At 34.8% G+C, this 27,719-nt stretch overlaps 1 protein-coding gene across 5 annotated transcripts in view; it reads left to right on the top strand.

Moving 5' to 3' along the window:
- Positions 1-27,719, top strand: part of AKAP9 (A-kinase anchoring protein 9) — a 98,885-nt gene that overhangs the window by 50,339 nt on the left and 20,827 nt on the right. For 4 of the 5 annotated variants that reach the window (XM_065731248.1, XM_065731247.1, XM_065731245.1 and 1 more), the window contains 15 exons: positions 486-582; positions 1,478-1,570; positions 3,039-3,398; positions 4,377-4,601; positions 6,477-6,617; positions 7,161-7,264; positions 7,937-8,142; positions 13,392-13,600; positions 18,232-18,394; positions 21,704-21,916; positions 23,146-23,184; positions 24,441-24,673; positions 26,185-26,304; positions 27,049-27,225; positions 27,352-27,456. In XM_065731248.1, the coding sequence (XP_065587320.1) occupies positions 486-582; positions 1,478-1,570; positions 3,039-3,398; positions 4,377-4,601; positions 6,477-6,617; positions 7,161-7,264; positions 7,937-8,142; positions 13,392-13,600; positions 18,232-18,394; positions 21,704-21,916; positions 23,146-23,184; positions 24,441-24,673; positions 26,185-26,304; positions 27,049-27,225; positions 27,352-27,456 (2,485 nt within the window). The remainder of the gene's footprint in view (positions 1-485; positions 583-1,477; positions 1,571-3,038; positions 3,399-4,376; positions 4,602-6,476; positions 6,618-7,160; positions 7,265-7,936; positions 8,143-13,391; positions 13,601-18,231; positions 18,395-21,703; positions 21,917-23,145; positions 23,185-24,440; positions 24,674-26,184; positions 26,305-27,048; positions 27,226-27,351; positions 27,457-27,719) is intronic. The other variant, XM_065731246.1, reaches the window with a different exon arrangement.

The raw sequence follows: 27,719 nt of genomic DNA, 5'->3' as shown, positions 1-27,719 counted from the left end.
ACTGATTTGCAGCACTGAATATATTTCAACATGTTGATATTTAAATATAAACTGAACCATATTGGATTTCTTACTGTTTTCATGTGTACACCATTTCTTACTGAGTCATAAGAGTGATTAATCAAATCCTAGCGATTCAAAAAAGGCACTGAAGTATTCACTTCAGTTTTTTAGTCACTGAGCACATGTTCTCAAGTAGCTATAAAACAGTTGTTTGGGTGGTATTGGCAAAATTGATGTTAAGAAGTTTTATATTGATGAAGCCTGATGTATGGAAGGCAGATGAATTATAAAGTAGAGTATATGAAATTAATGAAATGGGGAAAAGTATGTTATGAAGAAAATATTTGCACTTATTGGCACTAATGTGCATGCTTCATATGCATATTCATATAGGTGCGTATTTGAATGGAGGAAAAAATAATGTATATTGAAACGTATTGATATTTTAAACCCTGCCCTCTCTGCTTCTTTTTCCTTCTTAGTATCTCCCCGGAGTCACGAATGAAGATAAAAGAGTACTTCAGGAAAGTGAAGTGCACTGAAAATCCTCATCAGCAGAGAGCAGATGTAGCACTGGAGGTATCATATAATCCAGCTGACAACTAAAATCTATACTGTCAATATAATTTAGATGCTATGGGCTATCAGATAAAATTGAAATACTGACTATACTGTCAATATAATTTAGATGCTATGGGCTATCAGATAAAATTGAAATACTGACTAACATTTGATAGTATTAAAATAATTATGTCAGTACTATACTATAGAAAACAGGAAAGATAGAAATTTTGCAAAAAATAATTTTAAAAAGTTTATTTATTTATATAAATTATAAGCCATGAGTTTGCTTTATTGGTCCTGTCTTTTCCATTTTAATTTTTATTTTGTACTGATTCTCTGATACAAGATTTTTGGATTGGATTGCTTCTCATAAAAGTGGAAAAATATTAGTGTTCAAATTTTTATTTAGGAGTGTTTAAAATATTGAGACATTTTTTTTAAAGGCGACCCATGGAAAAAAATATATTTAAGTACTGTTTTAATACAGAATGCATAATTTAGAAGAAATTTTGAAAAAAAAATAGTTCCAAAGATTTTAGAAACCAAAGACAAATGGAAGAGATTCCATACATTCCTCCTCTAGTACTTCTTTAAACCTTGCCCATAAATGCTCCACTTTGAAAAATAGTGGCATTGTTTTCTACTGTGATCCTGTGGTTTCTCCCTTGCTTGCTCTCCATTTTGATAATTCAAATAGTGCTAGAAGATCAGTTGTTTCAAACTCAACGTTTAAAATAAATTTTGGTGTAGAAATGAGGAAAAGTCCTTTATCTGTTCTTTTATATTGTGGTAGAAAGTTCTGTTGAAATAAAGATGAGCCTGCTGAGGGGAAAATTATCTCTTAAAACATTTAAAGATCATGAAATAGAAGTGCAAATACATGATTTGAAATTGCATGTTTTTCTTACAGCTTGCTAATGAAATTGAAATGAGAAACGATCTGGATGTTGTTCAATTCCTAGAAAAACAGTACCAGGAAAGATTAGAAGAAGAAATAGCAAAGGTATTGCTTTTATTTTGTTACTTCAAAATACGCTATCTTGTCGCTATTATTTGTTGTTCCTGATAGTCCACACAATTGTAATATTATATACTAAAAATTTGATTAGAAGATTTGATTCCTTCTGATTCTGAAGGTGAAAGTCTTTTTAATAGGCTTCCTTGGTTGTGTGGGTGTTCTGGGATTTTTTGTTTGTTTCTTAGATTTTTTTGTTTGTTTGTTCTTTATTATGGGATTCACTCATTGTGTTCAAGGTGTCCAACAAACATACTTTTTGGTTCCATGCCTTTTCATTTGTACCCAACCAGTCCTTCAACTAATGCCTGGTTCCTACCATGTAATATCTGTTCCAATGCAGGTTGGTGTTTTCTTTTAAAACAGATGACGCACAACCATTTTCAGTACTTATTTAGAAAATCCAGAGACTTAGGGAGTGGGTTTCTTGTTAATTTAGGCTTAACAACTGGTCAGTTCAGAAGATATTTATACTTGACAGTTTCACACTGTGTTTTCTGATCATATTTAACAGTGCATTTTAGTGTATATTGTTAAATGCATAGTTTTTATCAGACCTGGTGACTTTCTTGCATTTTAGACTTTATAGATAAGAGAATATTAGATCATTGTTGATTTACTCAGTATTTGATTTCCAAAAACATTTTCACTTCTTTGTGGAACTATCCTTGCTTTTTATGCTTTTATGCCAGTGTGATGGCATAAAAACAGGTGAATTAAATTAATTAAAAATCAATAAAAAATAAGGGATGCTTCTTCAAAATGTTTGTGATCAAAGTTAAGAAAAATGTTATAGACAGCACCAAGTGATCACATTAATTTAAGCAATCCAAATTTCTGGAGTAAAAGTTTCATGTGTCTCATATGCTATGCTCATGTGATTGGAAAGGGGGGTTATTTGTATTAAATGGAGATGCTTAGCAATGAAAATTTACCAATCTGTTGTAAATGAAACTGAAACTTCATAGTACTTGTAGAAGTTTTCTTCTGGTCAAGTAAATACCTGTGCAGAGCTTCAGGCACGTGACAGTGCTGCCCAATATTAGTGTCAGTGAAATATTTATGGGTAATCCTTAGATATATAAAGGAAGCTTAGCATGGCTGCACTTCTCTAAGTCACCTGATAGATTCTAGACTATTTTATATACGTATGTATGTATGTAACAAAGAACTAGATAATTCCCTGCTAAATATATTTTAATTGAAAATAGCATCACAATTTATTAGACTGCCTTAAACACAGCATGTCTATATTTTAAGATATGACTTCATAATATTGGCAAAGTATCTATTTTCTTTCAACTTAGTATTTGCTTCTGTTTAAAAAATAGTAAAATCATAGATCAGAACTTTTAGTACTTGTATTTATGTTATTGTTGGTAAACAGGGAGATTTCTTCTGCAGTAAGAGATACTACAAATTATGAAGTAATGCATTTTTTTTTTTATTTCTTCAGGTAATTGTGTCAATGAGTGTAGCATTTGCCAAACAGAGTGAATTATCAAGAATTGCTAGGCAGAAGAAAGAACAAACACAGATTGTGCATCAGCGTGGAATGCATTTTGAAATGAAGAGGGAATGTAGCAGAGGAGAGGTTGACAGCCCCCTTAGGAAAACAACAGAAAAAAGCAAACATGAAGAATTGAAATCACTTTGCAAGGAACTCAGTGAAGAGTCTGGTGAAATGGGCTTGCTTGGAGAACAGCTTTGTTCTAACAGCAAGTCTGATTATGTGTTAGGACAGACCACACACGAGTCAGTGACTTCTAAAGAACTTTTCTCCCATGTCCAAGGGCATACAACAGAAGAAACATTGGTGAGTGTTTAAAAAAAAAGGTAAAGTATAATAACACATTTGAATAACATATTTGAATATAGTTCCATTTCAATGTGAAGAAGAAAGAAATTAAGATAAAAATTGGAAATTTTTCTCTTTAAAAGGGATGACAACTTTAGATCTCAAATTATCTACCTTCTTTTTGATGCTCTAGCACATTATCATAGCATTCTGCTATGCTGTGAGGAAAGGGAGTTGGCATTGTGGGGAAACAGATGGTTCCATTTTGTGTTAAAACTGTATTGCCAGCAGTGAATGATATAAAGACTTTTAAAGGCATTGTTTTCTAGTGTCTATGCATGGAATAGGTTAAAAATAATGTTTAAAGAGTTAGGGTCCCTTGTGATAAAGCATATCAGCTGAAAACAAAAATTATGAAAGCAATATGTAAAGAATGAATCTCATGCTTAGAAACATGAGTTAAAGTATAAGGTCTGTAATAAATAGATTAAAAGCACCCTGTTATTTAATCCTAGTGTAATTCTGTTCTTTACTGAATTTCGCACTAGCTGGAACAAAAAATTACTCTTTCAACTTTGTGTAACAGTTAAGTGTTTTACTCATGTATTATCTTGATAGTGAATACATCATGAATTATAGTGTTCCTGAGTTGTGTGATGCTGTTCTCTCAAACTTCTGTTGCAGTACACACACACACATACTTACTCACTCACTAACTCACAGATATGTGTGTCTGCACTGCATTTCCTGTTGAGATCCCTGTCAGATAGAAAGCATTTTGATAGAGTCATTTTGAAAAGCTTTTTTTAAATGGAGAATTGGGGCTTTCATAGAAAAAGGCAAAAAGTTAATGCCTTAGCAATATCTATTTTGATTTGCGAAAGTATTTTCTAAAACGTATTTAATGTATTTAATGTAAAATGTACATAATGTATTGAAATCTTTCCTAGTAACTGTCTTTGGGCGTGAAATGTTAAAATAATTACAATTTTTCAGTGCAACAGTGTGATGGCAGCATCAGACATAGAAGCATCAAGCCAGTTGTTGATATATGAGGAGCGCTTGGAGGATATGCGTCAGGAGCTGGTTCGGCAGTATCAGGAACATCAGCAGGCCACAGAATTACTGAGACAAGGGCATATGCAGCAAATGGAACGTCAGAAGGAAAATCAAGAGCAACTTCTGGCAGAGCTTGAGAGTCTTAAAGTGCAATTAGCCGAGGTAATGTGGTGCCTGACACAATGAGTTAACAATGGTTTAACCAAAAGACTTCACTAGATTATATTTACTTGTGTATCTATTCACACACCTTTAATATATATGTGCACACACATACATGTCTATCCTAATGTATAGACACATTGATATGTGCCACATTCCGTGTACATGGCCCTGTGCAGGATGCAGGATAGCAAGCACTGACATCAATGAAGCCCCGTCACAGCTAGAGATACTACTGAATGATTTATTTTTCCTCATGCCCACTTGAAGTTGTAACTTCAACAGTATCTGCTACTTCCTATAGAGCAATCTTTCTCACCACCCATTTTCCCTTTTCCCACTTCTGGCTTTAGTGTAATTGTTCTGAGGGCTGCGAAACACAAACCTGGTAATTTAGGGGAACACAGGCATTCAGTACTCACTTTGGCTTGTTCATGTGTCTGCTGTCATGTTGTTTCCATCACTTTTTTTTTTCTTTTCCCCTAATCAACTCAATCTTGTGACATAGAAGTTTGTCCAGTCTGTTTTTCTGCAGCATAATCTGCTGCTTCTTTAATAGAATCTAAAGCATGCTCGTAGGAGGTGCTTTGTTTTGCCTGAGTGGACCAAGGCTTTGGAAGCTGGCAGGAATTTCTGTGCGTACTTGGGTGCCAACTATTGCAAAAGGCATCCTGGAGGGGGAAGTCATTCCAAGTAGGACAAAGTGCTTTGTCAGTCTTTAATTTATTTTTTTAATCGGAAATGATGAAGTCTTAATGGACTATGATAGAATTAAACAAAATCAGTGTGGTTTTGTGGGAAATACTACTGTGTTTCTTTGCCTTTGAATACTGTGTCTAATTCAAAGCCTATAGCAGATATGCTAGTGGAAGTCGTTAAACTCATTAATCTATCTTAGTATTAAAGTCTTCAAAAAAAAAAGTTACTTACAGACTTGCCTTTAAACCCTTGAAGACGAATTGAAAGGCCAACTAAACTGAATTCAGAAGAATTTGTCTTGCTCTGATTTGTTTCCAAAACTGTAACATTACATGTGGAAATAGTGATCAGTGAATTCTCAGATTCTTTAATTTCACTGTGGAGTAGAACTTCATTTCTTTTAGACATTACTGAAACTGTTCTGCTTAATTTTGAGGTCAAGGAGCTTGGGAAACTAGAGAGCAAATCACTTGTATTCTGGTTTTCTGGTTCTTGTACAGTAGTGTCATTTGTCCCTCTCACCTACTTTATAGTTGTTTTTGTGTCATTTATCCTGTCAGTTGCAAATTGGCAAAGACATAAAGGCTAATGTGTGTGTATATATACACATATATACATGATGCATATATACATACACACACATTAGCCTTTATGTCTTTGCCAATTTGCAACTGCATTATTTGTCAGGGGTAGCAAATGGATGAGAAGTATTAGAACTTGTGCTGCTGGCTTTCTTTTTTTTGTGTTTGTCAAAGATGTTTATGCATAAGAACTGCATAGGAATTTACACACCGTGTTTAAGCCATGAACACTTCCAACAATTTTAAAAACAACATGTGTGTAGACTTTTTAAAGGAACATATTTTCATCATTTTTCTCTGTTGTTCAGAATGTATAGGTACAATGGCATGTGGCATTTAGAAGTTAAACTTCCTGTTTACATTGTGACCACCTTATTTCATGAAGAGCACAGAAATTGTAGGAAAATTTTAAATAAGCTATAAGATACCAAAAGTATTATTCACTGAGTTTTGTTCTAGAAGGCTTTCAGCCTCCTTATAACCATTTAAAGAAGTGGACTGAGTTTTCACTGTGCAAAATATGTAGAAAATTAGAAGTGACGTGTACTCAGAAGCTTAAGAATTAGTCTGTGCCTTTGTGCCACTTCTTTCTTAGCGTGTCTCAATGGAGAATGACAACCTGGCTGCAGAGAGAGAGAGAATGCTCTTGGAAGAACTGAAATCATTGAGACAACATCCTGTATCTAGAAAAGAGAGGCTCTTCTGTGAGCTACAGAACAGCAGCACGCAAACAGAGGTATGTTGTGGACTTTTGACTTTCTTGGCAGCTGTGATATGCAAAACTAGTAAGATTAGGTTTTACTGCAGCTGTTTTTGATGTAATATATTTTCCTAAAAGACGTAGGGTGCTTCTTGAACAGAACAAGTTTAAGAACTGTTAGAGTTTAAGGTACTGGTAGTTTTTACTTCAGGTCAGCAGAAGCAAGTTTAGAAGCTTGAAGGTGGAGATTAATGCAGCTGTTTGCTCAGGTAAGCTCATATTCATATTGCTATAGCAACCACAACTGAAAGCACAAGGGCTGTTTAATCAGCATAACAAAGTGCTAATACGCCCTGCCTTGGACTTCCTCTTTTGTTTTCGTTTGTTTTAGTTTAACTTTTTCCGCGTAGGAGAAGTATTTCTTGATTTGTGATTTCACACAAAATTTTTTTTAACAAAACACGGCTGATTTCATTTCTAAATTTTGTATTCTACTGCTTCTTGGAAGAATATGTGGTTTCTGTCATGACAGGATTTCTCTCTATTTTGTCTTCTCTTCCTCTGCAAAAACTTACTCAGAGTGAAAATGAAAACCAAAATGATGTGAGAGAGCAAATCTCTGAGGATGAAGACGAAGGAAGAAGGACGGATGAAGTATCTTCAGCTCTGCTTTCTAAAGAAAGGTGCTTAGAACTGTTTATTAAGAAAGTACTACTTAAAAAAAGAAAACATTCAGTTTTTTTTTTTTGTTATTAATAGTTATAAGCTTTATTCTTATGGAAGATCATGATATATTTTTTTTAATTTTAGATAACCATATTTCTAAGTTTACATACTTAGGATGAAACAAAATTTTATGTTTTATAAAGCCTATTTTTTAATGCGTAGAGAATTAACCAAATTTTTGTTCTACTATGTCTTTCCTGTATAGAAAAATAATTTCTACACGGGTGTATAAGTAACACATTGTATTTACATATATGAAATAAATTCATACTAATGTAATTATTGTATTTGATAATACATTTTGAGTATTCTGTAACTTCCAGAATCTGTAGATGAGCAATCTGTCATGTTGAAAAAAGAGTAAGTTTTAAATGAATACCAGGCAAAGGTGAATCTCTGACCTAGAAAAAATACCGTTATATAAGTACATATCTTGACTAAAACAAACCTGTATTTTAACACAAATGTGCTTTTTAATGTTTATGTATGTTGTCTGTTTTTCAGTCTTAAAAAAGAAGTCTTAATTTTACTGAGTTCCAATTTTTTCCTAGTTGCAGTGGTTTGTAAGGGGTAATACTTCCTTTGAAAGCAGAGGCAAACGAAACATCTGACCAGTTTCTGTCCTGCAGGCATGTTTATCGGAAGGCTAATGAGAAACTCATGAAGATTCTTTTGGAAGTTGTAAAGACGACTGTGGCCATGGAAGAAACAATTGGTCGCCATGTTCTTGTGTTACTGGACAGGTCTGGCAAAGTCCAGCCTTCCAAACCAGCTGGATGGGACACAGAGGCAGAGGATTCAGTAAAACCTAGTATCCGTGTGGGATATGAGAAAGGTACCTATTGGATGGTTTTTCTATTTCATAACAATTAGCATTTGCATTTTTTCTTTTTTATACTTAAATATCCTTCATTTAGACAATTTTAATCAAATACTAACTTTTTTAAACAAAGTTTAATTCATGTGAATGCACGTTATCTCTGCTTGAAAGCCAGCATTTTAGGAGGACTTTTTGGAGTACAACCCAGGCACTTATGACTTGTATCCAGTGTCTTTTTGCAAAGCCTGCAACAGAATGGGAAAGTGATTGAGAAATAGAAAAATAAATATGTTCCTGTTGAGAAAGGCAAAGAGTAAGAGAATGAAAAGTAGCTCCATGGCATCTTTCACCAGCTTGACACCTTCCTCTGTATGCATGTAGAACAGAAGCTGGTGTCAATGGCTGTATCTCTGCTAGTACACATATTGTATAGAGAGGGATGTTACTGGTCACTGAGGGCAGCTGGCATGGGACCACCTGTATTATGCTTATGCACTCCCTTAGCCTCCCAAAAAGAGGTTGATTGCCTGCAAACAGCCTTTTGGAAACCATTTTGGGAGCTTTCTGACTGCCAAGTCTTGCCTATCAGCTGTTTGGAATACTGCTGGCTGGCAGGAGCCCAGAGGACCATTTCACAGTGCAGTTAATTACTTACTAGTATCCAAGAATTTTCCCAGGCACTGCTTAGTTTGCTATGATTGTACTAAGGTAATGTCTGTTCATTTCTCTTTTGAGCAAGAATAGGAACTCTGTTATATTGTCAATTAGGTAGGCATGGCAAAAGAAGCCAATGTAAGGATGTGTATATTAATCCTGAGTCTTAGGGATGTGCAGTGTGCAGCAGATCAGTTCAGGCTAAAACATATCATATTCTGTTTTTTGTTTGAAATTTTAACAACTGTGAATACAAAAGAACCTGTAAGCCAAATACTACATTTCGCTATTAAGGGTGCATACTACAGAGAAATGATGCAAATGGTAAATAAAGACAAACTTTATCTCTTTGATTTGAAAAATAGATTATTAAATATTACTCATTCCTTTTACCATTAAATATAGGGCACATTAAGGTTGGAGACAAATTAAGAAAGGATGTATGTCTTGAAACATGGTGGCATCTCTTTCAGTTGATTTCTCTACAGGTTATCTGCAGTGAAATGTGTACAGCTGCAATCTAAGGATTCTTGAAGTTTTTAAGTTACAAGCACTTTTATGCTTCTCTAGTACCACTGCTTCATTAAAAGTCCTCATAACTACTATTTTCTGCACATTTTGCTGTATTTAATTGTGAGGGAAATTTACATACTCTTTGAAAGCTCAGATTTGTGAGGCTCTGCTTTTTTTTTTTTTTTTTTGCTTTTTTTCCCCAGTTTTAGATTGGGTTACTTCTGGACTAAATTTTTGTACTTGTCCACGTACTAAAATTGAAGGGATCACTTTATTCAAAATTGAGTACTTCTGCATTTTACTTTGGGATGGAAAATTAAGTTGGTATAGTTTGCTTATGTAGAAAGAATTAGTAGTATCTTCAGCAATGACTAGCTATCTATCTTCTACGCTGGCTCTTAGCCAAATGATAACAATAATTATGACCAGGCTCAAAAGTTTATCACCTCCTGCTGTAATACAAGGTAATCTTTAAATTTATATGAATTGCATTTTGAATCAGCTTGCCATATTGAAAATGACAATTCATAAGTATTTTTTGTATTCTTCATGTTCTCACTGTGTAGTGTAAAGAGTATTGGGATTTTCAAAGCATATTTTCTCAAAGAAATAGAAATGTGTTCCAGTTATGAAAGAACTTAGATCAGAGGTCATCACAGTTATACTTACTGAGTTGCTACCTGGTCCATTCACTGATGCTAGCTTCTAGTTACATCGTGCCTATTCATAGAACACTTTCTGCTGTTTTCTCCCACGTTCTTACTTGCTGAGAATATTGCTCCCTGTTTTCAGATAAAAAATACATGACTCTGTGTACAAAGGGCTAAAACATCATTACTGCCCTTTGCTCTGCACAGTCACACACAATACACAATATATGCTTTTGCTTTTTGCCTGCTCCTCCATAGCAATGTGCATACTTGTCATAAATTAGCAATTCTTAATAGGGATTATTGACATTCTATGTACATGGGAGAACACAGAAGACTACCTTTCTTTGTTATTTAGCATGAGCAAAATCTAAAATTTTGCCTTCACAATACTGTTATCTAAATGCACTACAGACTCTGTTCTTCTGAAGCTTTCTGATAGAAGTGCACTTTCTTGAATAAAAGGGAAATATATTTCATTCCGCAGGCAATGAAGGTCTATTTCATTGTTAAATCTCTTATGTTTGCTATTAATGTGTTTTAAAGATGTAACTAAGGATTCACTATTCTTTTAACAGAACAATTTGTCTGTTATTGTGATTCCCCCTTAGCACAGAGCTTCACTGGGCTATCAGCTGTCTACATATCTGTTGTTTATTGCAATATTCTTTTTAATGGTCAGAAATAATGATGAAGAAGTAGGAAAAAATAAAGAGTAAAGATTAAGCAGGACTCAAAGCAGCTGTGGTAGTAATGGGTGAATGCAGAGTGTGTAATTGACTTCTGATGTAGTATTCACGGTTTACTTTTTTCTCTCTCTTTCAAAATGTCACAACAGCATCCTTCCTGTGCTTGTAGTTCTGCCAGTCAGGTCAGACAGCCCTTCTAGTCGCTGTGCTGTTTCATCAGCTGAAGTATTCAAACCTGCTTCAAATACCCTGCTGGTGCTTTCAGCAAAAGGACTGACACTGCTTATTTTCTTTACTCCCACAGAATGACCCAAAAGAACATAATCGCTTAAGAAAATTTACCATTTATTTCTGGAAGACAGAAGTAGATAGATACTATCTGCGTATTTTAACCTCTGTGCGTTATTGTATTTTCTAAACAAACTTCCTTTTAAATCGCTCAGGAAATGTGTAGGAATAAATTCATACTAATAGAAATTTGGTAATAAAATAGAAGAAATAATGTATTCACTAAAGTAAATGATCTCTGACCTTCTGAACATAACCCATACTTATTGACAAGCAAAGTTCAGATTACTGTTTCTACTGTGTTGTTTCAGCATTTTACAGAGCTGAATCATTAAGGTCACATGCTTGTAACTGTTAACTTCATTTACACAACATGTAGAGGTTTACTTGAGACCTTCGTTGGGCTACTGGCTGACCCAGGACTTCGTTTCTAGAATGGAGAGTAAAGTTCCAAGTTCAGCCATAAAACATGTCATTTGAAGTTAACAACATTTGTGCAAAGTAATTGAGTTAGTTATATTTGGAGACTGGGGCCAGAAATCACCGTGAAGGAGCCCCTGTTCTGCTCTACCTGGTAGAAGAGAGATTGTTGCCTATGTGGTTGTGGCATCCCTTGAACATGAAACTCTCTGATGTACCGAGCTCCTTGTTTCCTGTGTATGAGGAACAAAGTAGTGAGTGGTTGTATCCACTGAACTGTACTGAATTTTTTCTTGGTTTTCAGCTTGTAACCTCTAATCATAATTCCTTGTGGATATGTGGGAGTAAACTGAGACCTTAGGTCCAAGTGGCTCAAAATATGTCTCAAATGAAATAGATATTGCTTCATAACTGTCAGTTGAGAGCTTATAAACAAGATCTATATCTGAAACTGAGTAAACACTACATCTTATGGTTTTGTGAGCCATGACATCTGACATGCTGAACTGCAGTGTTTTTTTCCAATGTTAATGATTCTATGATAGATAAATTATGATCTGGTCTAGGATTTATAATATTGCAAAACTAGATTTTAATATTGCTTTCTTTTGTATTTATCTGGGAAAAGAAAAAAAAAAGGAAGCAAATTGCAGCTGAATTGATGTAAGCAAAGCAGGAGTTTTAAAATATTATTATTACTTCTTGGAGGCCAAATTGTACTCTTTCTTCACTGATAGAAGAAATAATATCAGTGGTACTATTAGTGTAAGAGACATTCCAGACCTGGCTTTTGAGTGATGACATTCTGAGCAGGCATTGATGTTTTGAATCTTTTCTCTTAAAGTTTCGAAGCAGCCAGAAGTTTACATAATCTTGCAAACAGTCTGCATATTTCTGTAGTTTTTTTCTGTAATGTTCATTTTTCTGTTTGATTTACATTCATAATTGCATAATTCAGATGCACCCATCAACCAAGCAATTCACTAAAATATTAGGGTTGTAGAACATGAATTTTAGACTGAGATTTACTTGTTGCCAACTTCTTTAAAGACAGTATTTTTTCTAAATAGGAAAATGAATATTTGAAAGGTTTTTTTTTTTTTAAGTCAATAGGCACTGACTAGTCTTAACTCATCAGCAAAAGTTATCTACTTTTAGGATGCACTACTGGAATATTTCATACTTAATTGAGTTTTTAAGCCCCACCTTCTTTGGCAGGGAGGGTTTGACTGGATGATTCCCAGAAGTCCCTTCCAGCTCCTAAAATTCTGCAATTCTGAGTGTACTCTTACTTGTCTTACTTAAATAAATTCTAAATTTAACAAATTTACTGATTTCTAGATGAATTACTATCAGTTCAGTGCCATAGGCAAACTCAGCATCTCCTGCTTTCAAGCAAAATGGATAAAAGCCAATTCAGACTTTCAGAAGACTGAGAGTAGGAAGATGTCATATTGCCCATCAGTAGAGACAGTTATTGTACTTGCCTTGTTCAGATACCTATTTTATTATTAGTGTCTTGAAAATTGATTAATGCTGTATGTTGATGTTCTGTATTCTAGTCTTTGTACTGAGACGTTGTCTGAGTCACGTGTATATCATTCCTTTTATTCACTTAGTAATGCAGTAACAAAGACCCAACTTAAACAATCAGGTATTAAAGCACGCTAACATAACTGGGCACTGCGGAAAGTATGACTGATGGTCAGGGTTGTTTGTTTGTTTGTTTATTTTTTACATTTTATAAGAAAATCTTGCAAATCATTACTGCAGTTTATTCCTAAGAGTAAGGAATCCAAAGCATACTGAAAGGATGTCTAAAATATCCTCTTAATATCTCCTTTCCTCTCTCTCTCTCTCTCTCCAGATCATTTTTAGTTAACACATTGAGTATCTTGTTTATGTAGATTTTATTAAGTGATATTTCCCTTTCTGTCTTTGTGATCAAGACAGATATTTTTATCACGCTTGATTTGTAGTTCTAACCATATCTTGTAGTTCTCATGTATTGAAGTTGTAAGAGTCTGTGTCAAAACTATTGTTTTTGCAGAGTCCTGTTCCTCCTACCATGGCAGTAGTATGGGAGATGATATTAGTATGTGGTCAGGAGCTGCAGAGGAAGGACTGCTGAGCCAGCATCTTGCAGAAAGTGGAGTGGAATTATATCCTGAAAATGAAGAACTAGTTCTGAATATTAGTTCTAGACTACAAGCAGCTGTTGAGAAACTTCTGGAAGCTATAAATGAAACTTCCAATCAGGTAGTGTGTGATCTAATAGTGTGTTTTGAATTTTGTATCTTAATTTTTTTGTTTTATTCTTTCTTTTTCTCATGAATGTTTTCTTAATGAGCCTAAAATCTGTAGGCTCATTTTCAAAGCTGAAACAGTGCTTCAGATGCCTACCCAAAAATTCTGCTTCAGCATTACTTCACTGATGAATTTAGGTTCACACTGGGAATTGGGCTTGGACTACAAAAGATTCCTGAATTTAGGCATGTTTATCCATCTGGGACGGTCTTTCTTTTCTCATACAAGTCACTCGCATTTTGCTGTGATCCAGAGATGAGACAGGAGGTGTCAGGGCACATCTAGCTGACACATGTGAAGGGAGAAGTATAGAGGGAACTGTGCGTGGTTCACTGGATATTTTGGTCAATTAATTCAGCAAAAAGATGAAGCTCTCCAACTGTCTATTTGGACCTTGATTCTAACCTGGAAGGTTAAGCACATGCCTTCCTTGCTATCAGAAAAGGAGTCTGCACTGCAACTTTCTGGTATATGTTTGAGGTATGTGGCTCGTGGATAGCTTCCAAGGAGGCAGCATATGGGTATGGCTTTCTTCTTTGCTGTAGGGGTTTTTGCAAGGTGGGATTTTAGTTTCTCTCTAGAGTACATCTCAGTTAATCGAAATGGGAGTTATGTAGCTAGTTCAGACATTTTGAATCATACTGATTATACCACGTGCGTATCTGTAAGATGATGTATATCTCAGTTTGAAGGTACTCTGAGAAAATACATGTATCTCACAGTCTGATCTTAAGTCACTGTCATTTGAAGAACTCAGTCTTCAAATTCAGTTCTTTAATGACCTTCAACCTGAATTCAAAGGCTGCAGTGTGTTTATGCTACAGACTCATCTGTGAGTTAACCTAATAATGATATTATTTAAAAGCTTTATTGTGTCTGGATGTTAAATTTGTAAATTGTAGCTATTGGAAATGAAGGAAAAAAAATCTGAGGCAATGAAAATAATACGAAAATCCAGCTGTCTAATACGTAAATAACTGATACTTTTTAAAAGTATTTCCTAAATGATGTTGACACTACAAAAAAAAGTTTGAAGTAATTAAATTTCAAATTTATCAACCCCTCATGACATCCTCCGACAAGTAGCGTGGTGGATCTCGTGAATCCATTTCTTCAAACTGCTTCTTCAGTAGCTCTCTTCTGCTTGAACATAAGTTTGGTTAAAGGGAGATGATTAGCTTTTTGAAGTGTTTTTTTTTTCTCATCTTTCTTTCCTGAAGTCCCAGCATTACATAATACTGAATAAGGATACAAATACTCTAATGTATGTAGACCTTAAAAAATATTGTTAGACATTAGCAGGAAATCTTGCATTCGAGGAAAAGGTGATGCAGACAAACAACTTCCAAGTGTTGCAGTAATTAATAATTAATGTTGCAACTATGGAAGTATGGTCAGTTCTCTATTACAGTTGCTATTTCCTGAGAGTAATTTGCTGCTGATACTTAAACACCGTAGTTCTATGCATAAACTCGAGTTCATTTTATTTTTGTTTTTAAAGTAAGTACCTTTTATGATACCAGTGAAAGTAATTAATGTATTCTAAGCAGCTTATTTTTATTTATTGTCAATTGATCAGGAAGGTTTATTTTACCTTCATAAATTTGTAGCTGAGGCTTTGCCAATACCTGTTGTCAACATCTGTTGTATGGTTACTGAATTACACGCAGTTCTTGTATATACTGAGTTTGTATATGCCTTTACATCTTTAAATTACTTCATGAAATACTGCAGAATGGAGAAAGTAGCCTAAATCAATCACAGAGAAAATATTTTTAAGCTTTCCTCTTAGTAATTTGTGTTGTGCAAACAAGCCACTACGCATTTTCCTAAAGCAAACTTTAAGGAGTGACAGAAACCTGGCAACATCTTCAAAGTGGCTGCTTGAGACCTGTCTGAACACACGTTTCAGTCTGAAGTGCAGTTTGAATCCTTTCAGGCAAGGCACAGAGTGGGTGTATGAATTCAAATTCCACCTGCTGGTGTTAGGTACAGGTAAATAAATTGGGCCCCTCCCCTGTTCTTCAGTTGGAAGATACTAACAGGAAGTCTCGAAACGAGCAGAGTGTGAGAAAGCTCTTCCTGTTCAATTAACTTCAAGAACAGGAATTAAAGCAAACCAGGACATCTCTGTATTTCTCTTTCATTGACTATAGCGGAAGTGGGAAATCATTTTTAGTTTCTGTTCTGCTACCGTGCCTGTCTGCTGGAGTATACCTGCTCAGGATAAACAGAATCACGCTTCTCTGCTGTGGAATTTACTTGCCAGCTACTACTGGGAGATTTGTGTTGCTTTTTCACATGAAACTTCTCCAAGGAGGAATTTTAGGAGTGACCGTATGAGGTTTTTGTGCATCTCTCTCTTGGATTTCTGCTGATTTACTGCTGAATTACTCTTCTGGCTGTGGAAATTTTCAGTAGTTTGTCTTTGACAATACTGATGCATGTTCTCAGACTGCTGATTGTATGTGTTCTGTTAAAAATTGCTCTTAGCAATCTTTAACGGCAGCTTAGCTAATGCAAAATACAGATGTGATGGTTGAGAAGACAGTGGCAACTGCATTTGGGAATGGATTCTTACCACACCTATTGGACAGCTAATCTGTTGAATCCTTTGTGGACAGAGGGCCAAGAGGAAGACATTTATGAGGTTGAGTCTCGTGTGCCTTTGCCATATCCTTTTCCTTTCACTGAACACCTGGATGAGAATAATTCTGTAGTTGTAAATACTGCAATTTTTCACTACAGACACAAAAAAAGTGGGCACATTTTAAAAGTTGTTTCTAAAATTTCCTTGCCTACACCACCTTACTCAGTAAGTATAAACTTTGTAGTTTTTAGAAAATATCTTAATCTGCTTAAATAGAAGAGAACAGACGCAGTGAAAAATGATATAAACTTGCTATGTACTGCTAGCGAGAATTTTTCCTAGACAGTTTTAAATGGATTCTAAAACAGCTTTTCTAACAAAAGGAATTTTAGCAGACACAGATGCATGTTAATTTGTATAGATGTAAAATCATTTTTTATAGTATGCCAGTTCTACCTACTGCATTTTTTTTTCTCTGTGAACAATTTATGAAGTGAAAGGGCAGCACTGCAATCAGGAAAAACCTTTTCTTTGTAGCTTTCATGTACTGAGTGGTACCATTAACTAGCACAAGCCTACTAATGGTTTCTAATGATCCCATAAGAAAATTTTTGTACTTGAAAAAAATTGTTCATGTTTCTGTTTCTTTTTCTGTTTTGTTTTTGTATTATTTGGAATTTTATCTTAAGTTGTTATTACTAAAAAGAGCTGGTGAACAATTTTTGAGTTTTAACTAGAGTTGAATTAGTGTGCATTTGGTGCATATCAGTAAGCTTTTTTTATTGTTGTCTCCATGCAGTAAACTTGTTGTATGTTTCTCTTCAACTGGGAAGGGACTCTGATCTTTAAATGCCAAACTTTGAAATCTGAGAGTAGAGTAAGAAAGCTCTATAAATTTTAAAATATTTTAATCCACTGCAGATATTCAACTGCAGTGCTGCAGTGTCTGTACCATTTTTTTAACTTGTCAGAATACTCCTATTCAAGATAAAGGAGTGCTCCAGGAATTAAATCAAGTCTTTAGATTCTGTGTATTACAAAAGAGAATGCATTGAGTACTCAGTCTTTTCAATGTTATTTCAATTTGAATTTATTTATAAATGGATAATTTTGTGTGTTATCTTCAGTAAAATATTCATAACCTCTTTTTTGTCAGGGATTTTAAAGCAAGCTAATTGCACTCATGACCGGAGATGGAGATGGTCAGAAAGCCATTATTTTTAAAGAAACAGAGATATTTGTTCAATATAAAATGTAGCAAAGCCAGAAAGAGTTACTGTCTTACAAATATTCGCCATTTATCCATAATATTAAAGAGAAAAAAAATGGGAGGGAAGGAGGAAATATGTGTTACTGAAGTTGACATGTTGTCTGAGTTTGAATACCAGACACACCAAGAGCTCATGCCCCATTCAGATCTGTCAGTTTGTTTTTGTGTCCCTCCAAGAGATGGACGTAGACTGTATATAATAACAGTTGAGAAGTATGGGTTTTCTTGGTAATTGACCCATTTGCTATTACACACTTTGTGCAATCAATAATTCACTATCTTGGTGTACTCGTTCATTTTCATGTTTAGGAGAGAAAGAGATGAAAACCTTGTGTCAATTTATATCAAAACTTCTGCTATTTTTATGCACTATGTTTAGCCATTCTAAGCATATGGTGCACGATAGCTTACTCATATGCATATTTACTTGTGTAAAGAAAGGTGAATCTAGTGTAAACTCATAAACCTGAAATTACCGGAGCAAAGACTCATATCTAACCAGGTAGCTCATTCAGTTCAGGATACTGAGAACTGTTGGTTTGCATGTGCATTTATACAGAATCTGTCCTCCTATTGTCTGTGAATATCCGTTGGTCTTATCCAATGTCCAGTGAAATTCTGTAGGAATTCTCGTCACACTGTTAAGCCACTGTTTGTGAAATATGAGAGGGAGAACAATGATTTACCACAATTTATCTAATCTGTAATTTTCTCCTGTGGTAGCTTGAACATGCCAAAATTGCCCAGACAGAACTCATGCGAGAATCCTTCAAAAAGCAAGAAGAGGCCACAGAATTTATCAGGTATCAGGAAGAACTGCAAGAACGTCTCAGTGAAGAAACCAAGGCCAGAGAGCAGTTGGCTTTGGAGCTTAGTAAAGCTGAAGGTGAGTAACCATTCTGAGTTGTTAATCTTTGCACTGATTAACCTATTAACTGGATAAAGAAATTGCAAAATTCATGAATTTCAGTGAACTCCAGAATTTTACCAACTTTTTAAGCACTTATATATCCAAATTATTTTTAATAATGTTGTTATCCTGAAAATTAATTTTCTAATGTGCAATCAAACTGAAATATTAGCAACTTAGAGGCATAGAACCTTAAATAGTTCAGGCTGGAAGCCTGCTCAAAGCAGGGTCAGCTAAAGCAGATTTCCCAGAGCTATGTACGCTGTTCTAGCATTTCATCACCCTTGAAGTGGGGGGGAAAATGAATAAACCTTACTTTTAAATGTAGTTTCCTGTATTTTATTTTGTGCCTTCTGCCTCTTTACCTTAACTTAGGTCCACAAAACATAGATAAAAACATGGAAATTTCAACCTGAAGTTGGTGATACAGTGCTTATATATTTCAACTTGCATTTTGTTTGAAGTGATGTTTCTATGCATATTTGCAGCCATGTCAAGAAAGCGATCAAAAATGGCAATGTTCCAGAGTGTTACAACAAGGATATCTAACGTCTTTTTTGACATCAGAAAAATACATTCAAATCTAACAGACGCTTGATTTGTTTCAATACCTTTTTTGTAGTCAAAAGGCCTTATTGTCAAAGCAGCCTTACTGCTTCAGTAGCTGAATGTTTTGTTTCCATCTGGCATTTCTGTTATTATCTTTATAGAGCAGTTTGTAACTGACATTGGGAAAAGATGCAAAAAACATCTATCCTACATGTAAGATCACCATAGTAATTACAAGAATATTATATCAGATAGGTCGGCAGACTTCTCTGTTTCAGAGTGGGAGCAAGTAGTTTCATAGCTGAATTTTGTTGCTAGAGAATGCCACCTTGACTGTTCTCCTCTTCTTTTTAAGTAGATAATCCAAGTTGAGTTCACGTGCTATTAATAGTTGTGACACACATAACTGGAAAGAAAATGTAGGTTTCTAAGCCATGTCTCTAAAATCAGGGACTGTTAGTAGCTTTGTAACTCCTGAATACATTATGTCTTTTTTAACCTTTAGTTGGTCTTCGGAAATCAGTGCACTTCTAAATGGCATGCACTGTTTTGTGTGCTGATATAACAAAACAAAAATGTTGCAGTACTCTTTTTTTTTTTTTCCTGCTCATTGAACTGAGCTGTGAGCATAGTCTTACGAAGTGAAACTACATTCTCTTGTCCAATTCCTTAGATAGGCATGCAAAACAGTGTCCAAGTTGAATATATATCTGATGGTACTCCGTCTTCTCTTGAGATAGTGTGTCATTTTTTATCATTTCTTTCTTATCACAAAAGCTGCTGGAGCTGAGACATTTTCAAACCTCTAGTGTTTTAGTGGCATCAGGTATGACTTACCCAACAAACATGATGGAAAAGCTAACACCAATCAATTTGTTCACTGAACACCAACAACACTGACAACTTTCATTACATCTCTTTTAAAAATAACAAACGTGGATAATCTTACCATCATTTGTACCTTTTTGGTAAAAATGATTTTTTTTTACCTTTTTGGTCAGTGTGAGCACTTTTTAACCTCAGGATACTTTCTCAGCCTCCAGTCTGCTAGGTACTCATTGTGAACATCAGCTGTTATAGGGAAGTAATGACTACAATTTGTATTGTCTCAAATCTTTTGAAGTGCTGTTGATAAGGCTGTTTCAAAGCATTGGAATAGGCTGCCCAGGGAAGCAGTGAAGTCATCCATGGAGGCATTTAAGAAATGTGTGTATGTGGCACTGAGGCACATAGATTGTTACTGGGACTTGGTAGCTCAGGATGATGGTTGGACTCAATAATCTTGAAGTTCTTCTCCAACCTAAAATATTCTATGATTCTAGTTTAGTACCTTTTTCATCAGTTCATATCTCTAGGTGGCTCTGCACTCTGAATCCAAGTCTGGAAAGAAAAGGCTGGTCCGCAGTGCCTAATTGATGGATGGTATGCCTTGGACCAACTTCTTTTCAGACTGTATCTGCAAAAAACACTGTTACTTAATTTTCTTTTTGATAGCTTTCATCTGTTATGGATTTAAGTGCTCAGGGGAGTTTTACATTTTCTATGCTAACATCCAATGGAAACATCTTTACTTTTCCTGTATTCTCAAGCTGTGTTAATGTTGGCTCAAGACTATATATTTATACTGGCAAAACTCACTTGAGCATTGGAACAAACACTACATCAGTTCAGTGCACAGATTGAGACAAATCCTGTGAGATAGGGGTGTGTGTCCAGCTGACAAGGCTCAGACACTGTACAACTGATGTCTAGACTGTCCTCTAGAAACATCAGCATCAGAGATGATAGAACACGTTACCATGGAAATCTGTGAACCTTACCCTCAGTTTTCCAGGAGTGCACTCTACATATTTAGTACTTTCTTCTGCACAATAAAATTATGTTTCTGAGAGGACTGATGTGAAACTTCTCATTCATGCAGAGGCCAATACCTTTATAGGATCTTTGGTTAATTTGTACAGCCCACAGGATATTTACTGCTTTTTTTTTTTCTTTTTTCTTTTCTTTTTTTCTGTAAGAATCTAGCTTTGTGCTCACTTCTGCATCATTCCAAGATGGTACCATTTCTTATTGCTGTGATATTCATCAACCTAAAATAGAGATCTCTTTCAGATTCCTATGTAAACCTATGAAACCATTTTTTTTAAAGCATACAAAACATAGATGATCAAGTTAGTAGCCCAAATTCTCTGTTTAAGGAAATCATGAATTGGTCTGTGCAGTTTTAAAAATGAGCATAGTTAGTAAATAGATTTTCTTAGATGTCAGCTGTTACATTGCTTCTGGGAGAGTTGCAGCAGCTAAGCATGGACACCTGGGGCCAGTTTAGGTGCCTTATGATATTGGAAGCATCTGCACGATACCTGACATACAGAACACCCATGATCGTCCAGAAACTGTGGGACTGAGGTCAGGCAAATGTCTTAAGACACACAGCATGGTACTGTCCACCTGAATTTATCTGAAGTTTCTTGTTTCTTTCTCAGTTTATTACATACTTATTCTTGGCTTTTGAGTTCCTGTTTGCTACCATGTTGACATGGAGAAAGAAATATTTATGGTCGTGTGGTATCCTTTTTGTTTGCTCATTGAGTAAGAAGAGAAGAACAGGAGTAGGATTTCTCAAGTACTGAGTATCTAACATACATGTACATTCATGTGAGATTACTGCAATGACTTGATCATGCTATAAGTCCAAATTCTTATTAAATCCACCCAAAAACTGATCTTCTACAGGCCTCATTGATGGTTATGCAGATGAAAAAGCATTCCTGGAAAAACAACTGCAGGAAAGAATAGATTTAATTGACCATCTTGAGCAAGAGCTACTGTGTACAGGTAACAAATTGCAGGAATTAGAGGCTGAACAGCAGCAGATCCGGGAAGAAAAGGAGTTACTCGCCAGACAGAAGGATGCCATGAGAGCAGATGCGGGGCCAGTAGAGCAGCGTATGTATTTCCAACAATCTTTCTATATGATTCTCTTATTTTTTAAACAAGGTCATAAGTGAAATTTCTTGGTGAAATTGGTTGGTTGGTTGGTTTTTACCTCTTTTTAATCATTAATAAAAATACGAAGTGGCAAAATGTGGTATTTTCATACCTAGTTCCTGAAGTAAGCAAGATAACTTTACAGGATATTTCAACAATAAAAAAAAAAGTTTTGAGCAATTGTAGATGTTCCTGAAGCAAACAAAAGCCCTAGACCTGTGAAAATGTGTTATTTATATTGCTGCTAAAGATGGAATACCTCAAAGCTGACACCTGTGTATAAAAATAATGGTGTAAGTCTAAGTATTTTTGAAACAGAGTTTGAGGCACTAGCAAGGTTACCTGCCAGAATGTGATTGAATTACATATGATGTCCATACTTACTTTAGGCATCTAAGGTATGCTTCAATACCAGATTCAGTTGGAAGAATGGCTCAAGAGTTGCGTGATAAGGAAGGGCTGTTACCAGTACCAAAATCTGCTTACTCAGTTCTGAAGAAAATAAAATACATGAATTAATTTAGTTTTGTGATGGTGAAATCTTCAATAAATATCACATCACAAATATCACATCAGTTTAATCTAATTAACTGCTCACTTGGGGAAAAAAAAAAAAGCATTTGCCTTTTTATAAAGTTAATGTGTCATTTAATTTATTAGCTTAAGGAGGAATTAATGTTGTATGTGCAAAAGGGAAGAAAATTAAAACAGTGGTATTTAAGAAGTACTATTCCTTTGAGGATTGCAGTGCTTTCATGAAATTAGCATTTTATTTAATATCTAAAAATTTATGGCAATTTATCATGTTGCTGGTTTTGTAAATCTTACTGATTTTATTTTATTTAAATTTCATAGTGAAATTTTAATAACAGAAAGTCACTACTTTACTGTAATGAAGATTCTTGTATATGCTTCCAGTTAAATTGTGTTTGAGTATTTTAAATTATAGCAACTGTGTGAGTACTGTAAGGATAAACGGTTGTACAAGGTATGTTTAGGTACTTATATCATGCATTCCAGAATAACCTACCACATTCCTTAAGTTACCTCAACAACTTTGTCATTAAATGCCACACTCTCTTTGGCTTCATTTTCACTTACATTGTTGCATCACAAGAAAACTATAGCTGGCATGTAAATTACTTTGCTTCTATTTTTGTTTTCTCTCTCTCTCTCTATTCTCCTAGGCCTAGTAGATGCTGCAGTCGATGCAGCTTCCCAAGCAGGTGTGTTTGTATGTTGCATGGCCAATCCTGTAACTGGGTGGAAGATTTAAACGTATACTGACATTGTTAATCAGGATTATTGGGCTTTTGGCTTACTGACATCACTTGTTCTTACTGGCCTGCAGCTTTGATGTTGTATTTCATACTCAGTTTTACATTTTGCTAACAAGATTTCTTATGATTTCTACGCATAAATAAGCAAATTCATTAATAACCATCATCTTATTCACCTATGAATTACACATACTTAGTTGAAGTTGATATTGGAGGGATATTTTCGTAGGGTTTTTTTGTTTGTTTGTTTGTTTTGCTTTTGTTTCCAAATATAGTGAAGCTTTTCATTGTGATATCTAAACAATGTGTAACAGTGTGTTATATGGACATACAATGGTCACCTTAAAATAAGAATTGTTTCAGTATGATGTAAGATGATGGTGCCTAAAGGATATTTCTTCTATAGTGATTGTAAGTTGTATTGTTTCTGTCTAATTATCAATCATGTTTTAAAGACTCTCCAAATGTAATTGCACTTTACAGTTTGGATTTTACCTCAAGGGATGTTAACGGTTAGTTAACATGTACTTCAATGGGCTGTGGCTTAAGAGTCTTAATAGTGGTTTGGGGCTTTACTATATGTATGCCAGCATTTTTGTGAGGAATCAAAATTGGACATTCGGACATGGATTTTTGCAAAGGTTCAATTACAGGTCAGTAATTTCTCCCTCTGCCTGGCAATCTTTCTAAGTCTTTCAGTATTTCCTTCAAATTATTTCTACATATCACATTAAATGCTGAAGCCTGGGAGGTGATTGATCTTAATGATCCTGAGGAGAAGGAAAATATTGGATTTATTGGAAATAGATTGATTTGAAAGATTGGAAATATTCATTGCTAGCCCTTGTGCTGACTATCTACAGTTTGAATCCGTGTTTTTCTTTTTCTGTGACAGTTATACAAAGGCTGTTTAATTTATACATAACTTAAGTGGGGAAATGATCTAATATTTTACTGTCAGTCCTCTAAAGACTATCTAAAGGACAGTAATTCTAGTATGAATTTACCATAATGATTATCTTGATTACTTCTCAAAAGCAAATACATTTTCTAAAAATGAAAAATAGTAAAAACCCAAACCAGTTCATGTCCTTCTGCAGACTACAGCATGGATATATACAACCTTGGGAAGTGGTTTTGTTTTATAACATGGATGACTATTCATATCTAAAAGTAGTGTGTGATGATTTTATTATAACCAGAATTACTAGAGGAAACAGAAAAGTTAATGAAAGAAAAAATAGAAGTACAGCGTCAAGCTGAAAAAGAATATGATGACCTCCAGAAGCAAGTGAAAGTCTTGGAAATAGACTTGGAAGAACAAGTCAGTCGCTTTATAGAGCTAGAGCAAGAAAAAAATGCAGAACTTATGGACTTAAGGCAGCAAAACCAGGCTTTGGAGAAGCAACTTGAGAAAACAAGAAAATTTCTGGATGTAAGTACGGTGAAAGGCGTGTTTCTTGAAGGAGGGTGGGTGGACATTTGTGCTGAGGTTTTATTTAGCAGCAAATGCTCGATGGGTTGTTTGGGGTTTTTTTTTTTTTTTTCAGCAAATATCTAGAAACTGAGGTCTGTTGAAATTAGTATCAGTTGTACTTTGAAATCAAAAAATAACTTCTCTAGCTTTTTTTATACTTTTTTTTCATAGCATCTAAGAATGTATTTCTAGATATTGTGTCACTTCTCACAACCACTTTCACAGTGCCAGCCACCACTTTAACATACCCAGTTTTTCTTCCTTCCTACAGGCTGTCTCAGCAATTAAACACTACTATGTTTTCAGCAAACACCATCTCTGCAGTCTTCTTTGCCCAATTTTTTTCCTTATTAAGTGTCTTATACTTGGCTCAAAGCTATTATTTCTGTGCATTTTCAATGAATTCATAACTACTAGTAAGATGGAATAGTTTTGTAGATAATGAAAATAACCACATTGTGACATCACGTCTTTATTTGTCTCTATGCAGTATTAAAAGGAGAGATCTCACCAGATAGTTCTTACCACAGTTGTGTTTGCCTTATTCCTTTTTCTACAGTCACAAGGTTATTTTTCACACTGAATTTAGTGTGTCATATGATGAGATTCAGAAGTTAAATTTTTTTCTTACCAGTTCCATTGTCATAAATGCAGTACAGGATTACAAATAGCACTCACTGGAGAATTATGAACTATGAAGAATCATTTTTAATTACAGAATTCTGATGTTTTATTCCAGTGTTCTGGATTTCTGCAAAATGTTTTGTTTCTTGACAAAAGCATTCCTCTTTTTATCAGACACTTCAGATAGTTTATTTTAATGTATCTGATAATGTCACTTTGTAAAACAGACAAACCTTAAAGGTACTGATTCACTGGATACTGCCAGTTACATTCTATTTCCTCTATAATAATGTATTTCACAAATATCAAACTGGGATGTAACAACTGAAATTGATCAAAAGAGAAACTGAAATTCAAAGTTTGAACAATTTATAAATATATATAATCTTGGTGACTTTTTGTGCCTTGTTTAGGGATTATTTTATTTGTTTGGAGTTCCTTTGTTGTTGGATTCTCGTCAGTATTCACATACTTAATTCCTAAGTTAATTCCTATTCATAATTTATATTTCTGCTATGTATATCAAAGACAAACGTTAAGAAAAATAATAATAAAATATTGGCTTATTGCCATTCATGTGGTGTTCCTGGCGTAGAAGAAACAAGACCATTGATCTAGTGAAATTATGCTGGGTGAATCTATGCTGTTTTCATTTTTTTTAACAGAAATTATGAACTATGAAAGCTGAAAGATTTTTGTTTAAGTCATAGTTGTAAGAGGTTCTCCATCAAAACACAGACATGCTGGTACCAGCCTCATGTTATAAAAAAAATACAAAGAAGATAACTTTATTCAGATATTTTTTAAAATCAAATGGTGTAACCACATGATTCTGTAACTTCCAGGAACAAGCAGTTGATAGAGAGCATGAGAGAGACGTGTTCCAGCAAGAGATACAGAAGTTGGAACAGCAGCTGAAGGTGCCACAAAGGAGTCAGCCTGTCAATGAACATCAAAGCAGAGAGGTCAGGCACTTTATTACTTGTTAATCAGTGAATATGTAAGATAAAATGACAACTCTTAAGGTATTGCATTTGAGCTATTTTATGGTGTACTTAGCCTTCATCCATTTACAACCAGGAGAGTGTACCCCAACAGATGACTGAGCTGTGGGAGAGGGCCATTTAGGGGTTTTGCTGAGGCTATTTTATAGTAAACATATAAAGACTTCATATCTTTTGTATAAATTAATTTAGAAAGTCCATTCAATTCTCAGAATCCTGTGGATTCTGCTATTTAACATATGTAACATTAATGAATAGCATTATGTTATTTAGGTATTTTAACGTGTTATTACATTGTTTTGTGACCTTGTGTTCGTAGCACAAGTACACAAGTGAAGGAACTGAATTACCAAGCTTGAAACACCCAAGATGTAGCAGGTTTCTCTGTGCACACTCAAACCTCTGCAGTGACACGGAGAGTGCAATCCTGTCTCCACTAAAACAAATGTAGTAGCTATAGAACAGGCAGTTACAGAGAGCAAGTGATATTGCACGGAATAGGTGACTTCTTTGAAAATGCTAGTAGTATTTGTTGCATGTAACACTACAGTGTCCTAATTTTGCATTCTGTTTCACCTAAGGAGTAAGAATTTAATTACAAGAAAAAGGGATTTTTTTTTCTCCATAAAGAAAGGAGTGCTATTACTTTTGCTAGCAAACCTTTCCAATCTACAAATAATCCTTTTCTTTCCATATTGTCACCAGGTTGAACAGTTAACAAACCATCTAAAAGAAAAAACAGACAAGTGCAGTGAGCTTTTGCTTTCTAAGGAGCAACTTCAGAGAGATATACAAGAACGAAATGAAGAGATTGAGAAATTAGAATGCAGAATAAGGGAACTGGAACAAGCATTAATCATCAGTGCAGATAACTTGCAAAAGGTATTCATGGTTTACAATCATCATGTATTTACTCCTTTCTTATTTTCTTGAGAACAAAGCAATAAATCCTTTTGATTTGTTTCTAATTAAAAAAGTAAAGTAACTAATTTTAATGCATATTTAAAGGTGGAGGAAAGGAAACAGTTTGGCACCATTATTGTAAAAGGAGAATTACCTCTTGAAATACAACTGCAAGCTGAACGAGAAGCTGTAGACAGAAAGGAAAAGGAGGTAAAATATCTGTGTAATGATTCCACTGATTTGGATTATTAGTTTTTGCTTACTTTCGCATGTAGTAAACTATGCAGATGAAATTTATAAATGAAAGAGCTGTCCAAATCCCTTTGAAATTCTCTTGTGAGCCGTATTTATTGTTATAATCTCTGTTAATGCTTATGAGATACAGTAGTATTTCTGTAATTGAAGTTCAGCCCAATTATGAAAATATTCATTGTGTTTTCAGCTGATTTTTAGTGTGTTTTAAAATTCCACTC

This window comes from Cyrtonyx montezumae, unplaced genomic scaffold (assembly GCF_038088225.1).
Source record: "Cyrtonyx montezumae isolate F1298 unplaced genomic scaffold, pur_monq_1.0 scaffold_14, whole genome shotgun sequence".
Classification (NCBI taxonomy): domain Eukaryota; kingdom Metazoa; phylum Chordata; class Aves; order Galliformes; family Odontophoridae; genus Cyrtonyx; species Cyrtonyx montezumae.
This window is presented reverse-complemented; position numbering and strand designations above follow the sequence as displayed.